The sequence below is a fragment of the Zalophus californianus genome, chromosome 7, assembly GCF_009762305.2.
Source record: "Zalophus californianus isolate mZalCal1 chromosome 7, mZalCal1.pri.v2, whole genome shotgun sequence".
NCBI classification, from domain to species: Eukaryota; Metazoa; Chordata; class Mammalia; order Carnivora; family Otariidae; genus Zalophus; species Zalophus californianus.
The window spans coordinates 97,661,216-97,678,433 of record NC_045601.1 but is presented as its reverse complement, the minus strand read 5'-3'; the positions used below and the strand labels follow the sequence as shown (position 1 = coordinate 97,678,433).

Sequence of the window (17,218 nt, the reverse complement as noted above, 5' to 3'; positions counted from 1 at the left end):
GGCCCAGCAGTAGAATGGCGAGCGGTGTCATCACATTAAGTGTCATAGAGGGGATTGAGCTTGTGGGATGGAGCTAAAGCTTGCAGATTAATGGATGGCGTTGTTGTCATGGCTGAAGCTATAGGCACAGGCTGTAGAAAGGCAGCACCTTTGCGAGCACCCTGGTGAAAGGACTGGTGAGCCATGGGAGAGTCACAGGAGCTTAACCAAAGGCGGGACCAAAGGCAGGGAGGGAGGCACATCCGGAAAGGCGGCAGCGTAAAATGGGGTGGAGCTGTCAATAAACGTGGACTGAAAAGTTCCTATTGGTTTTGCCATCTGGGAGGTCATCTGTGACAACAAAAGCGATGTCAAAAGTGGTTTACAGTGCACATCATTTGTTGTTTTATGCTTTTCCCTGGACTCTGAGAGATCAGAGGAAGGCTTGAAAAACACCAACAATCACCGTTTCCAGGAGGAAACAGCAGTAGTCACTGTTTCCTGCTGGATCTGCCAGTTCTCAGGGATGTGAGCGGTCATGATGGTGCTGTATGTCTTGGACAGCTAACTGTGATATAATTAATGGAGGAATTTCATAACCCTCTGGTTGTAATGTGGACATGTTTGGGAATGAGCTATGCAGGCTTTGCTGCTGCCAGAAAAGCAGACCGAGAAGGCAAAAGGTGGGGGTAACTGGCCACCGATATTCTTCTCCTGGAGTCAGGTCATTAACTAGGGCTAGGACCAGAGTGGACTCTGGACATTTTAAGCCTGGTTATTACATATTAAGTATTGAAGACCACAGACAGAGTTCTCTCTGTCCAAGACCCATAATAATTGCATGTACCCTTGGTGTTTTCAAGTTTACTTCTCCTTACAATTTTTTTTTTTTTAATATAAAAGCAGTATACGGTCATTATAAAAACTCGATGGAGCCAAGTAAAAGGAAAGTCAGCAACCTGCCTTTTCTACTTCCAGACTCTCCCGGCCCTGGCTGAGGTTGCCAGTGTTGGGTGTCACACGATATTGGGCTTATTTTTATGAAACCTCTCTCAGTCACTGGATTGTGGATCACAGTGGACCAAGACTGTGCCTCTCGTATTCACCTTACTTTCTGCCACATAGGTGGTTCCTTAAATAAATGGATAAAGGAACAAATGATGAAGGTATAAGTGAACAAATGAGTGAATCTCTTGGGCTTTAGCCCTTATGAGCATTGCTTCCATTCCTTCCATTGTAATTTCAAAGAGACACTGGCTGAGAGGAAAGCACCTATTTTTGTCACCTTTTGATATGTAGGAGCGCTTATTACATGGATGGTACTGCGTGACAAGGGACAGAGTCTGTAGTCCCTTTATCCAGCCTGAGGATGCCAATTTCTTTGATTATGTGAATAAAGTTAATCTATTCAGAAACTGGTAGATGACTGTCAGGGGTGATTAGCACTTCCCATGGAGTTAGAAGGTGAGCTATTTATAATGCATTTTACATTCTTAAAAAGGAGTATATCTGAACTTCTGCATTAAGTTCAAGCGGTTTGGAAACTTTTACTGTAAATCCTGTCTGTGTCAGGCAGTGGGGTGCTATCACATAGATAGCAACAGGAGGAATAATTCTGTCCAAGAGATGACAGGCCAGTGTTCCGACTGTATGGGCAAACCCGTACTTACAGGTTTGAAAGGGAAGATCAGAATGGCCTGCTGATAATCAGACCACAGAAGAAGGGGCTTTTAGGAATGGTGAGACCAAGTATTCCTTCTGTCTAGAAATTTAGACTTCAGGTTATGGTCTTCATTCACTTGGAGTGGTGTTTCTCCAGGTGGGCTTGAGACTGCCTCCGTTAGAATCCTTGTTAAAATGGCATATTTCCACCTTACATAAGGACTGCGCAATCAGAATTTCCAGGGCAGGATCCCTGGAGTTTGCATTTCAATCTTCAGGAAAACTCATATAAATTTAAATTGGAGCTAGGAGCCTAACAGAACCTATACAGTTCCTGGTGGGGTCAAGATCCCAAACACCATTTAGGCTAAATGGATGTCTTTACAATCTGACCTTTCTTGCCTTCAATTAAATCCATAGAATAATGGCTTAAGTACAGGAGATGATTTTTGACCAGTCCAAAAATCAAGTGTCTATTATAAGAACTCGAATTACCCTTCAGCAAAAAAGCAAACATTTCCCCTTCTTTCTAACCCTTTTCGTCCTAAACTTTGGATGGGGGACCTGTGAGGCTTGCTTTAGGGTATGAGAATAGAACCACACTTGCCATAATAGATCATCTTCAGAGTGATGTTCAGCTGAAACACAGTATATTTTATACTGGTCAGGACTGAATTTTCTATAATTCACAGAAACAGCATTGGTTCTGCAAGATTTTCTCAAAACATTGAATTATAAGAAACACTCATTGTAACTCTTAGAAAGAGCTCCAGAACATTTAGCAAGTATCAGTACCAGCAGGATTTATATGCTTGCTTCATATGATGACTACTTTAAGGGGATAATACCAATTTTAACGTGTAAGTTTTGATATGTTTCTTTTTAAGAAATTGAATGCATTATAAATAGCATACCTTTTCTTCTGTCAGTTGCCAATTTGTAATTTTTAAGCTGTTTTTCTACAGTATTTCTTTGAATCATATAAACATGTTTTTGAGCCCTTTTCAGAATACCTTTTGCACTCTTCTAGTTTAACCTCTTTTTTTTTTAAAGGGCTACTTTTGGAAAGGTATACTTGTAGTACCGGTAAGGAGAGGGATTTCTTAAAAATTTATTCTACTTAGGGGCGCCTGGGTGGCTCAAATGGTTAAGTGTCTGCCTTCGGCTCAGGTCATGGTCCCGGGGTCCTGGGATCGAGCCCCGCATCGGGCTCCCTGCTAGGCGGGAAGCCTGCTTCTCCCTCTGCCTCTGCCTCTGCCTCTCTCTCTCTCTCTCTCTCTCTCTCTCTCTCTCTCTCTGACTCTCATGAATAAATAAATAAAACATTAAAAAAATTTATTCTACTTAAAAATGGGAAGGAGGTGGTTCAATTAGATTCAAACTGTACCCCCTTTCCACCCTCTCCCCGTCTTCCACTGGACAACAAAACAGCTTTCCCTTGTTATGTTGCTGTTTTATGTCCCCTTCGAGGCAACCTAATCCAGCCTTCAGCACACACAGTCTTTACATGTTGGTTCTGCTTCAATCTAAGAGCAGAAATAGCTTTATTATGGAGGTAAATTATGGACGGGAACTACGAGTAATTGTCAGATGCACACTAAAATGACCAGGGCCTCATCATTAGTGGTTCCTAACATGGCTGCATACTAGATTCAGCCCTTTTTAAAGTACTGCCCTAATTCCAGCCCAGGTCGACTTATTGGAATCTCAGGTGATGATTGGCCCCAGGTGGTTCTGGTAGGCAGTCAGGACTGAGAACCAATTAAGTTAAATGCCTCAGTGTTTCTCAGAGGCAGCTTTAAGACCCTCTTTATCTGAATCTCCAGGAGTGTTGCATTAAAAAGGCAGATTCCTTCCCTGGACCCTAGACCTGGAGAAACAGTTGCTAGAAAGGGGTCCAGTGCTATCATCGAGTAAGTGCTCCCAGTGATTGTACTCTGAAATTGAGAATCCCCAGCCTCTGGGGCACTCAGTGGTTTTAGTAGACCTGGGTTAGGGTCTGTGAATCGGAAAGAGCTGGTGACAGTAGTTGAGAATCTGTGTTTTGGCTAGTTTATATGGGCCACATGGCTTCTCCCTGCCCTTCTGGAGAACTGCATTGTTCACTCCTAGCCCTGCAACCTCTCATCTATTCTTTGTGTTACTCAGAGTGATTTTAGGAGTCTGAATGACTCATTCTAGCCTGTGGTTGAGTCTGTCAATTCACAAACACTGTGCATGGTGTGGGGGTGTGAGAAGAGAACACCAAGTTTAGTAGGATGCTTATTTCAGTTGACAGGAGTCACAGATGCTCATGCAAAGATTAAGTATACTTAAAAAGGTAACGTGAGGGGCGCCTGGGTGGTTCAGGTGTTAAGCGTCTGCCTTCGGCTCAGGTCATGATCCCAGGGTCCTGGGATGGAGCCCCACATCGGGCTCCCTGCTCATCGGGAAGCGTGCTTCTCCCTCTCCCACTCCCCCTGCTTGTGTTCCCTCTCTCGCTTGTCTCTCTCTGTCACATAAATAAATAAAATCTTTAAAAAAAAAAAAAAAGAAAGGTAACATGAGACAGGGAAGCAAGCCCATAGAATTCATGCAAAGGAGGGGTCTGACCACAGGCCCTGATTTGGACTTCAGGGGAGGGAGTCTTGTGGTCCAGGGGAGATGGAGGAGACGGGGGGTCAGAGTTGAAGACTTAATTTTTTGGATCAAGAGCATTCATCCATTGGAAGACTTAGAATTTCCCTAGAGAATTTTGATGCATAAATACTAGTTGTTGTAATTTTGTCCCTATTAAATGGGAATAATTTAAAAAAGCCACAATTTTGAGTGAATGTTGAAGTAGGGGATGAATACAAATACTGTTTTTTAGTTTTTGGTATTTAGTTGCTGTTACTGAGAGGTTTAAGTAGGCAATATTCAGAATTTTGTTCTGAGAGGAGGGTAAGTAAAAAGAAATGCCAAACTGTCCACATGTTTTTATTCCTTTCCCATTATTCTATATGAAACCTAACATTCTGTAATTCTTTTTTACTTTTTGGTTGATTTGTTTTTATATTTGCACATCGGGATCTTGTGTCTCAAGACATGTTTGTGTTTGCTTAGCCAGAACTCTGCTGGGGAGGAAAAGCTGAGGCGTGAAGGTTATTTTGGTAATTGTGGCTAGAATTAGGTGAAAACTTTCTGGGCTGGGAAAGTTTTTTGGCAGCACAAGTTACCAAGACTCCAAAATAAAACTTTGACAAAGGTGCCCCTGTGGCGCTGCGCAGAGAGACCCATGTCTGCCCTTCTGCTCTGCGTTGTGCCTTCACAGACACGGGGAAGGCTGCTCAGGCAGGAATTATGTCTTTGTCTACAAGGCTGCCTGCCGCCTGCTGCCTGGGTGAGTCTGTGGTGATTGGAATAATATGATAAATGGGATGATGCCTTTGAAAAAAATTTCCATTTAGCATTTTTTTTCCCCCTGCACACCCAGAGGAACAGCTGTGGCAGCAAATGCAGACTTGAATCATGCATTCATATTTAGTCTTGTTTGACAATCCCAGATATTTTTAAGCAGGATCGAGTCAGGCAACCAGCATTTCAGCATTCAAACTGTCTTAATCAGCCAGACTGTTTGGCACACAAGAACCTTGTTTTACCCAAGTAGTAAATAATTCTCAGTGAAGCAATATGATGTACCGAGTGTGCCCAAAGTCACATCATTCAGTATTTTACTACAGCTTGTCAGCATCCCTTTCTACATGCTTGTTCTGTTCATCACTAGATGTTTATAACTTGTAGTGTTTGAATTCTGTGTTTGGCCAGGTCTCGATCGATGGTTTTTAGATATAATAAGGACCCTAAATTCAGTATGACCCTCCCATTTTCCTTCTTGCCCTAATGCAGCATTGCCTGCTACATGCATGGTTCATTTTTTTGCTGAGAATGTTTCATACTATGCCTACTTGTTTCCTTCTTAAGACCATGGACCATGGGGTTTTGTCAGTTGCTTCTGCTATGGATAAGTGGCTCTCATCCATTGAGTCGACTCTCCATTTATGGGCCTTCCTTCTCCCAGGCTCCTCTCCCGTCCCTTCCTCATAGCCCTGGCTCTGAAGTCCACACTCTCCAGGCCTCCCCGACCTCCCTGCGCTGCCCTCCTTGTTGCCTTCTGGGCAAAGATGGGAACCCACAGCTTTCTCCACATCTGTTGCCTGCCTGCTCACTCCACAAATTTTCCAAACTACAACAAAAATCGAACCCGAGATCGCATTAACACAAACTTCTCCCTTGACCTTGGTATCTCCCTCAAGCTACAAACCCCTTTTCTCTCCCCCAGGCTTTTTGAAGGCATACTTCCCCAGGTTCTCAGTCTTGTAGATTTTTAATGGAGCGTTATAATTTTTTTTTAATGGGATTGTGACACAGGATTGCTAACTCTTTATTTTGATAAGGAAAACTATGAGTGTCATTTTAGTAAAAGACAAAGAGGTTTCAACCCTCCAGGCAAGACATAATCTCTGATGAAACAGAGGACAACAGTCCTTTTAAATACATAAATTTGGCTTCATGATCAGAAAACCTTGTCACCTTCTCCCCAATTGCCTTGTCTGCCAATTAGGAATACTGTGTCTCTCACTAGAATTTGGCCCCTACTGCTTTTACACTCCCCTTCTCTTCTCTTTTTCCGCAGAAGCCAGTGGAGAACACTGGCTTCTCACTTTGTGCTTTCATTTCCCCTCAAACCACCATGTGTGTATCCTCTTGAAGGTGACAGCAAATTCCTAATAGCCAAGTCTATCTCTTCCTTACCTGTTGGTTGTCACTTGGACCACCCCTCTTGGTGACACTCTGTGCTCCCTGACTTCTTAGCTCTGCCCCCACAGTTCTCTTCTGTCTGCCTGTTGGGTGCCCCCTGCCCATAACGGGAGGTTCACACTTGCATGCTTTCTTTTCAGACTGTGCACCTACCCCCACTTGGGTGTGAAATGCCTGCCAAGTGGTAGCTCAGAATTGCAGTCTTGTGTTTCTACTTCCTCTTTCTCTCCATATTCATTTCCCCAGGCATCTCTTATTCCCACATGTTTGGAGCTGATGGGATCTGACTGTCCATATCCTCAACTGCTACTTCTGGGGCTTCCTCAGCCCTGAGGCAGATGGACTAGAATTTCAAAGCTCTGCTCTTCCTACAAGCCAGCAGAGCGATCTTGGACAATCTAGTTAATGTTTGGAAGCCTGCTTCTTCATCTGTTAATGGGACTACTGTCTGAGGATTTGTTGTCAGGATTAGAGATGATGCATGCAAAATGCCCTTTGCAGGACCTGGTATATTATAGGCCCTAAGGATGGCGGCTCTTCTTATTTGGAGACAATCATGTGGAACAGCAGGAATTGGAGGGGAGGAGTTGTTCTTTTTCAGAGCCGTAACTGTCAATTTACCTGATCTTGAGCCTGTCCCCAGCTTTTTCTCTGAGTGCCTGACTTTCCACTTGTGGCTAAGATGGCAGTGACAATAGCTGTTAGGTGACTAATTTCAAAAGAGGCTCCTCTGAGTACCAGGCTGTCAAATACAATTTCAGATCTTCATCGGAAGTAGCAGTATTGTGCTAGAAAATGTAAAGTGTCTATAAGGTTGAAAGGAGGGCTTCGTGTATGTGTGTATATGTGCATGTGTGCATATGTCCATGCACCACCATGGCAGCCAGCTGGGCGTGTCTGCTCAGCACTGACCAGGGTGAGCCATGGCCCTCATTTTCTTTTTTTTTTTTTAAATTTATTTAAATTCAGTTAATACCTGTAGGTCATGTCTTACACATTTTCCCTTTGTAGACTAGAAATACAAATGTAATTAAACTCTGATGGGCAGTTTTTCGTCTTGAACAAGTCTTGAAGTGGATTATTGAATGTCGGTGCAGAGTTTAGGCAAGGCTAGCCGTCTCTGATGTCCACGTGCATGCTTGTGAATTGTTGCATTCCTGTTAGGGTTACCTCTGTCCCCTATTTCTTTGCAGGGCAGTTCAAGGGTGGCTTTCTTTGTGATGGTTCCATTTGTTGATGCTGCATTATTTTTTCTTCGTCTCTGACGTGGTTTAACATCAGTGATGTCGTATTGAGGTACTGTCTTCAAATTCTTGACAATTCATGCAGTTACATCATTCTTTGTCTAAGACTGGATACTAACAGTGGGCGCCTGGGTGGCTTAGTCGATTAAGCGTCTACCTTCAGCTCAGGTCATGATCTCAGGGTCCTGGGATCGAGTCCCGTGTCGGGCTCCCTGCTCAGCGGGGAGTCTGCCTCTCCCTCTGCTTCTACCCCCCACTTGTGCTTGCTCTCTCTCTCTCGCTCTCAAATAAATAAAACCTTTTAAAAAAAGAAATTAAAAAAAAAAGACTGAATACTAATAACCAAGACTTACTTAAACACTCAGTTTTTTGTCTTTTGACAGAAGTTTTTTGATGACATTTTCCCCCCTAGTCTAAGTGTTATGTTGGGAATGAGAGGAAGGCAAGAGAACACATGCCACAGACTCCACAAGTTGATATAAAAAGCGACCCACACTCAAAACCAGTCAGTGCCACTTGAGGAGAATTGCCTTTTTCTCCCCTCTTTTAGTCCTTTTCATTTCCTTACTTTACCAAGTTATCCTGTATATTACCCCATTTTACCTCTCAGTAGCCCTGGTTGGTGGATGAAGCAGATAATCTGAACACCCCTTTTGTGAGGGACCCGAGGCTCAGAGCAGTGGACGCTTACCTATGTTAAGTGAGGGTGCTGGCCCTGGGATCTCTCCTCTGATCCAGGCCCAGTGCGGTGAGTAAGGAAGTATTGTTGAACACCCGTCTGTTAAAGACCTACACTGTGGTAAAGGCTGGGGAGCCCCTGCAGACATTGTAGATCTGATCCCTGAGCTAGTTAGTGGAGGACACATCTAGGGGGAAGCAAGGTACTGAGTAAAGTTTATCGCTAATCGCCTTTGAGCAGAGTACTTACAGAGAGAAGTATTGGGCACTGTGGGAGGCCCAATCTATCTGAGGAGATTCAAGGAAGGTTTAATAGAAATTTTGTGACACTGTATTGCCTCTTTGTGAGTGGTGCTGGTTAAATTCTTTCTCTTGCCTGGTGGGAGCTGCATTAAGCAAGAAATAACGAGGAAACACTTTACTATTATGTTCTTAATCAGATACTATACTTAGTTTCAATACTGCGTCATAACCAAAAGTTGTTCAAGATTAGCCATACCATAGGATTAAATTTAAAGCTGCTTCTTTGTTGCTTCGATATTTTTTATTACGCTATCTTGAAAATGGAGTATTTGGTTTTGTTTAATCAGAAGAATTCGGGAAGCAAAAAGTTTGAGGCTGTCCTAAGCTGTCAGATGGGATGGCGCACTTTCGTGCAGTTTCTGAAGATTCAGAGGCTCTGCTACACTTGGGGCCATGGGGTTGGGTTTTGCAGTTTCTCTTGACCTCACACATTCTTTCTAGAGGCAAGACAGGTTTATGGTGAGGAGCACAGACTCTGTGGGGAGAAAGCCTAAGTTCAAAGCCTGGCCCTCCTGCTTACTGGCCAGGCCCGTCCCCCTGCCGTGCCTCTGTTCCTCATCCAGAGAATGGAGGCGACCCAGGAGCCTTCCTAGTTATCATGAAGGCTAACGGGAGTTAATTTGTGCCAAGTGCGGAGATTCATGCATGACACTTTTTTAAGTGCTCAGTATAGGCTCCACAGCCATGGCTGTTTTTTCAGTCAAGTTTCACAAAGGGTCCTCAGAGTGTAGCACGGCTGGAACTGGGGAAAGAGGCTGCCCCACACTTGGACCGAATCCAGGTCCCTGACCTTGCTAGCACCTTGTACTAACGAAGCTAACACAGCCGCCTTGCTGTGGAGCTAGTCGTGCTGAGGCAGTAAGTGTAGATGATTGCTTACAGAGCTCTTGCCCCACTTTCAAAGATAAAATTTCAGCTTACCCACTTGCCACGTAATAGGCCCAGAAGTTTAAAATGTTATTCTTTGTGATTTTACAAAAAAACCAAATTAATGGGGGGGGGTCATCATTTGATTTCTTTAAGCATTCCTTGTCTTCTTCAACTTCCTATGTCTAAATGCTTTCAACGTGAATTAGATAATCCTAGAAAATAGCCACCAAAATACCTAAGACTTTTGTTTTGCATCGTGTTTTATGGTGCTCTCCGTGGAGAGAACCTAGTATTCTCACTTACTGACCTCAGATGGGTCTTGAGCCCAGGAGGAAAAGAGATTCTATTTATATAGAACAAGAAATGCCAGTAAGTAACTGATTTATCCAGAAAGAACTTGTGCAAGAACTTGTGCAATGAACTTGTGCAACCGTCGAAACAGGCTGGCTATGCACAGTCCTCCATGAAAGGAAATGCCCTGGATGTTTGTAAACTCACACATGCTAAGAGGGAACCTGAGACGTCCGTCAGTCCAGTCTATCTCCATCACAAGAGGGGTCCCAAAATGGCGATAGCTTTTCAGGAAAGGGTGTAGTTTACCATGAGGATTCTGGACATGTGGGAAGAGAGCCCTCATTCCCCGCCAAAGAATGTGGACTAAGCCTCTGTATTTGCGGGGGCAGGGAAGTGGGGAAGCTAGAATCTCAGCTTGACGTGTTACAAATGGATGTCCAGAAAAGAATATGAGTGCCAGGAAGGGCAGGGGATGTCTTTTTAAATCACTATTTAACCGATAATATCTGTGGTGAAAGCTGTAGTCTGTCTTGGAAGCCCTGGGGCTAATGATGCCAGAATTGTTGTCTGCCTGGTGGTGGTGAAGATATTTTTCACTGATAGAGTTTAGGGGTAATTATCCATTTCCTGTATACAGGCGGTAGTAATGGTCATATTGGTAAATTACTGATTCACTACTTTTTAACTACAATTACATCTCACTAATTTGAGGCAATTCTGATTCCGAAATAATGATGGCTTAGAGTGGGTCCAAATTAAAGGTTATCTTAAGAAAGTTGTAGGGAAAAGATCACTTACTTTTATAATCATTCGCAGACATTTTGTAAATATCAAATTTTATGCTATTATTATTAGTCATTGATGAGACAAAGCTAGTTTGAATTAGTGAAAAATATTAAAATTTTTTGTTTGTTTCACCTTATATGGAAGCTTGAACTAAGGTGGATGTTGGCAAGTAGAAGTTTTGGGGTACATTCCTTAATGAGTAGATAAAAATCTCATTATTTCTGATATTTTTATGTAAATAGATGTTTCTTCAGAAGTTAATTGCTACTGCTTCTCAGATAGTTACAACAATGGCAAAAGCCCTCTAAATCCTCTCATCTCTATTAATGATGCTACTCTTCTTCCTCAGATTATTTGGCCTTGAATGGAAACCAGTGGTCCTCTCTACTGATCTCCCTCAAATATTAACGAATGAGGTCAGACAGAGTGCCATGGGCTTTTATTCATGCTACTCTTCTTTTATCCTTGGGACAGCCCTATGCCGGAGGTGATTAATCCCCTTTTTATAGAAGAGGAAACTCCTTGTCTAGCAAAGTAATTGTAAATAGCTCAACCTGGTGTTTGGTAATCTGTTATCAAGAGATCGCTTCAGCCTTCTCTCCACGTACTCCCGTATTGATATCCTGAAGTTCATACTGTACCATCTTTTCCCAGGGCTTACCCTCTCCTCGCTGCATTCAGTATCCCATTCATGCCTGGGTTTCTCCTCTGCTCTTACTTATTTGGTTCAAAGTGTTAAGTGTCCTTTGTCTAATTTTCTCTTTTCTTTGATCTTGTGTAGCACTGAAGGTATGATGTGCTGGCATTAATTAAAAAAAAAAAATCTGTTGATGACCCATTTTACAGATAAGGAAATTAAGGCACAGGTAGGTTAAATAGTTTGCCCTTGGGCATAAAACTAGAAACGCAGAAAACTGGTGCAGATTGCTCTTGTGGCTCTTTGGATTTGATGGAGGACAAATTGGATACAGGGAGAGACCATTTAAGAGGATATTCTAGTCATCTAGATGATTGAGGTCTGAACTAAGTTGATAATAGGAGTGGACAGAAAAAGATGGAGAATATGAGAAGGATTTGGAAATTGTAAGAATTGGCATGGGGGAAAGGATTCAAATTAGTTTTTTAATGAGGTTGGTGGTCAGCCTAGCTTTCACTGAGAAGGTGGCATTTATATATATTTTTTCATATTTTTACTCTCAAACCTCCTGTTTGTCCTGAGTAAAACATTTAACGATCAAAGGGGGTTTCAGCTGGGAATAACCCACAAGCTTTATACTCCTTCTTGTGAGAGATCTGGGACGAAGCAGTTTTCTTACCAGTAAAATGGAGATAATACTAACCTTATGGGGATATTTCATGACCCAAATGAGAGAGCAACTGTTCTTATAGGGGCTTAGTAATGTTAGCTTCTCATTCATTTGACACCTGTGTACTGCTTAAGCTCACTACTGGGTCAGCTTTAGGGAAACAGCAACAGGCAAGACCCACAAAGTCTTTCTTTGCAATGAACACAGAATTTAATAAGGGACATTGACTGCAAACAAGATTATTAAAACTGTCACAGATCCCACAAAGGCGAAGCCTGAGGAAACTGAGAGTGGGGGGAATCCATGAAAGGTGGGGACCCATGAAAGGTGTCCCTGAGGATATGACATTTTAGCTGGGTATTTAAGGATGAGTAGATGTTTTTCTTCCTTGGTTTTTTATTCCAATATTTGTAGCAACCTAAAGCAAACGAGTACTCAGGACTCTTCAAACCACACCATTGCTGCCCTGTCTAAAGCTTCTGTTTGTACAAGCAGATACATTCTTTTTCTTCAAGTTCATAATGTGCATATGGTAGAAGGAAATGGTCTTGGGAGTCAGGAGGCCTGTGTTCTGTTTGCTGATCTGCTACTTCTCCTGTGTGTATAAGCAGGTTATCCTAAGGAGGGAATGCCTTCGTATGAAGCAGACCTCTCTGTCAGCTCTTTGTGGACCGAGGCCAGCTATGCCGTTCTCTGGCATTTGCTTTTGTTACTCTCAGATCTGTAGATTCCAGACCAGCCCTGACCAGAGTTTCTCACAGCCGCTTTTCATGTGTTCCCTTGACAGGCCCATCTTCCCAAGCTCAGTGATGTTTCTAGTGCTCTGGAGAATATTTAAGAGGGGCACCTAATGGACATACCTTTCCTCCCTCTCTGTTTCCTTGCCTTTTTTTTTTTTTTTTCGGTCTTGGATAGAGCAACAAGTTGCTGTGTACTTCTGTGTCCAGCTTGATCTTCTTTAGCACTTGTGAGGTAACCGGTGTGACATGTGCACCTCGTTCCTCAGTCTTACAAAGACTGCTCACCAAGTCCTGAAGTAGTGGCAGAAGAGGGACTGTCGTGGAGTGCACAGGCCAACCAGCACCTTTCAGACCAAAGTAGGCCACGCATGTCACGGCCTCGCTTGCCTGGAGAGCCGTGCTTGTTCTGTGATGGATTTATGTGTGTTCATTAATTCATAAGCGCGGCGGTGCCATGATCTCAGCATGGAAAGCTCAAGCACTCATTGGAATAGGCCTGTAATGATGAGGAAGCCATTTCATCTCTCTGGGGCCTACTGTCCACCTTTGTACAGTGGAAGTTAAAATAATTTATGTTGAGATGAAGTAAGGTGATAACATCTAAGAGGGCCTCCCAGTGTATTTGTACCTCAGGGTCCACAAACGTTTGTGTGTTTTAAAAATCCATCCCGGGCTCGAATATGTGTGCCTGTGTGCATAGCTATGATATTTATGAAACGAGGGTCATAATGCTTGTTCTTTACTACCTTGTATGACTGTGCAGGGCAGAAAATAGCGTAACAAGAGCGGTACCATAAATTTAAATGCTTTTGGCTTTTAAGTTTGAACTGAAAGCGTTTATGTAGCTTCTGATTACTTTGCAGTTGCTGGACCAGGGCGTCCATTTTCCCCCTTATTTCTCCCTTCTTCCTGCCACCCCCACCTGAGAAATATTAGGTATGTTTTGGCTCGGCTTGCATTTGTAGAACTAGTAGAAGAAACAGCATGGGACCAGGAGAACCTTTTCTATTTTAGGCCTTCTTAATGTTAATATGTCCAAAATAAATGTATCCTTGAAATTAAATGCTATGAAATATATCTTTAAAGCCCTAAAAGCTGTAACCCCACGTTTTGTACCAAGAGAAAAAGGAATTTAACAATTTTGGTCATTTCAAAATCACAATATTTAGTGACCCATAAACATAGGGAAAAATATTCAGCCTCATTCGTAATAAAAGGAATATAAAACAAAATGTTGCCAGACTATTTTTACCAATATTAGCAGGGTTTTTTGCTTATTTGTTTGTTTGTTTGTTTTAAGAGAGAGAGAGCAGGGTAGGGAGAGGGGCAGAGAGAGGTAGAGAGAGAATCTTAAGCAGGCTGCATGCCCAGTGTGGAGCACGAAGTGGGGCTCGATCTCACCACTTTGAGATCATGACCTAAGCTGAAATCAAGAGTCAGACGCTTAACTGACTGAGCCACCCAGGTGCCTAACATTGGCAGTTTTTAAAGTGAGAGAAAGAAAGAAGGAGGAGAGGTGTTGAATTAGGCACCTTGTTCAGGCTGATGGAAGCATAACTAGGTATAACTTGCCTTCCTGTAAGGCAATTTAATAGTATTTACCGAAGACTGTAGAGTTGTTAATGCCTTCGACACAGTAATTACAATTCTAGGAGCTTAGCCTAAGGAAATAATCAGAAATGGATATAAATATAATTATAACATCAGGAACTTGGAAACAACCTAAATGTCTAACAACGAGGGATTGATTAAATGAAGTATGAAAATATATGCAGTGGGTTTTCTGCCACTAAAAATGGCAAACTGTTTAGACAAATAAAGATGGGGAAAAGTTTGTAAAATAATGTACAGTGAAAAAAACCCAAATCGGCATGAATCTAGTATTTTGAAATATAATATATTTATATACACTGTGTGCATGTGTATGATGGCAATGAAAAAATTACATCAGGGTAGATCATCATCTCTAGCCGATGGAAATGTTGGTGGTTTTTATTTTCTTCTTTGGACTTTTGTGTATTTTCCAAATTGTTATATTTATACCCAGAAGAAGAAAGCCCATAATTTTAAAATGCATACTCTAGAATACTGTGTACTGATACAACTATGTGAAAATGTAAGGAAAAATAGCTTAATGGGAATTATGACAGAATACCATCAGTGACTTTTGATAGGGTGATGGGAGTTGGTGGTGGTGGGGTTTTTTTTTTCCCCACTTTTTCTTGAGAAATAATTGACATTCATCACTATATAAGCTGAAGGTGTAGAGTATGATGGTTTGATTTACATATATCATGAAATGATTACCACAACAGACTCAGCTAACATCCATCATTTCATATAGATACAATAAAAAGAAAAGAAAGAAAGGAAAAGAAATTTTCTCTTTGTGATGAGAACCCATAGGATTTACTCCTCTACCAATATTCAAATATCCTGTAGAGCAGTGTTAGCTGTAGTCATCATGTTGTACATATTATATCCCTAGTACTTATCTGTCCTATAACTGAAAGTTGGTACCATTGACCACCTTCATCCAATTTTCCCCCCTCTGGTAACCACAAGTCTGATCTCTTCCCATATGTTGTTTTTGGGTTTGTTTTAAGATTCCACATGTAAGTAAGTTCCTACGGTATTTGTCTTTTTCTGACTTATTTCACTTGGCATAATGCCTTCAAGGTCCATCCATGTGTGTTGGCTTTTTAATATTTTTTTCTTTAATGTGCTTCTACTAAGAATGTATCTTCTATTAGGAAAGCAAATATAATATATATATTTGAATAGAGGTAGTACTTACTAGATAGTCTCTTGTGACTGTGGTCCATCTTGAGGATGGTGAAAAGTATTAACAATGGTGGTACATGATAGATGTTTTCTTTGCTTCTACAGATATTCCTGAAATTCCAGAAAGCATCTCATTCTGTAAAGCACTACAGATAGCTGACTTCAGCGGAAACCCACTGACTAGGTAACCTTTCTGCTTGCTTTGCTGTCTATAGTACTGAGGATATCATTCTTGAGAACCAAGCCACGAACACAACCTCGTCACACCTTGTGGGGGTACCTAGATGGATGGCTGTCTTTATCAAGGATGATTGACCTTCACAGATACTTATTTATAAATCACACTATGCAGTGAAAGGCACACTTGTGCTGTTGATGGAACATTGAAAGAATATTGGTAGCGGATGAAGGGAGGCACTGTGGAGTATATAAAACAGGAATGAGGACTACATTTCTGAAGCCATGTGAAGCATTGAAGTAGTTCATAAATCCCCTATTGATTATCTTGTCTTGTGGGATAAGACTGAGTTCTAAACTCCCAGAGAACTTACCCTCTAGTTATCCAAGGAGAAGTCCTAATAAGGGATGTTTTTTTCCACTCCAGTAATGAAACTGTCTATAACTGTCCTCCAGCGCACCCTTTAAAACAAACAAACAAACAAAAACTCTGCCCACACCACTATTTCCTTACTTTAGCAATAACTGTGAGGATTTCTTTGGGATTCTTCCTCCACATAGAGCCACCTGTCACTGTTTTACTACTGATTCCGGGCTTGCTCCTTCTAGTATGACACAGCACACTGCCTGGACGTAGCCGGGTGGCACTGTTGTGAGCCCTCCTGGCTCCTGACTGAGTCATGAGGCCACTGATCACTGGCTTCCAGGTACCTGTGTTGCCAGGTTACCCGAATTGTTGCGCACCTGGCAATGCAGAAGTGGTCCCCGGGAAAAGTTCTAGAGGTATCTCTAGGCCAGGTGGGTCCATATCTATGATTTCTAGACTCTGTAAGCAACCTCAGAAGAAAGGTACCCTTCCCTCTTCCCTTCTGTTCTTTTTTTTTTTTTTTTAAGTATATAGGAAAATTGAGATGAGGTTAAAATTTGAGATACATATCACCGATTGCTTGGGTCTTTCTGGGTATGGAGTGCCAGGGAATGTCTATTTAGTGTTGTTTTCCCCATATCTGCTATTTTTAAGAAGTAAATATGTTTTAAAAATATTTTTGATTTTCCTCTTTTGAATTTCAGTGACTATGTTACTAATAACCTCTATTTTTATGAAAAATAGTAAATCTAGTAAGCTCTAACTCATCGCTGCCCTCAAGTCTTGTCTTCTTTCTTAACCATCATCCATACAATTGTCCCTCTTCTTCAAACCTTTCTGTACCTCCCTGTTCCTATGAGGTAAAGTCCCTGCTCCTCCAGGTGCTATGCAGCCTCCCCTGCCTTGGATCTGAACTTGGCCTGTCTTTCCACGTTCATTGCCCTCGGTTGCCTGTGTCAGACTTCGTGCTCAGCTGTTATAATGTGCTCATAGGTCATTTGTTCCACTCTCTGGTCTCTCTGCACCCCTGTAAGGTGTATATTCAGCATGACATTTCTTTGGGAAGCCTTTACTTACTCCCCAGAGTCCCCTCTGCTGCTCTTCTGAAGTGTTCTCTGCGTACTTTTTTCATTAACACTTGAAATTTACATTTAAATTATCGCTTTGACCAAGACTCCCCACTTAAACTGAGAAAGTTAATTTATATTCCTCTATTGTTTATCATTTTATCTCCAGCTCTCTCTTAAT

General features: G+C 42.0%; 1 protein-coding gene across 3 annotated transcripts in view; it reads left to right on the top strand.

The window, feature by feature from the left end:
- The window catches only part of LRRC1 (leucine rich repeat containing 1), a 126,944-nt gene that overhangs the window by 63,184 nt on the left and 46,542 nt on the right, over positions 1–17,218 (top strand). For all 3 annotated transcript variants that reach the window (XM_027603041.1, XM_027603043.1, XM_027603042.1), the window contains exon 3: positions 15,532–15,610. In XM_027603041.1, coding sequence (XP_027458842.1) covers positions 15,532–15,610 — 79 coding nt within the window. The remainder of the gene's footprint in view (positions 1–15,531; positions 15,611–17,218) is intronic.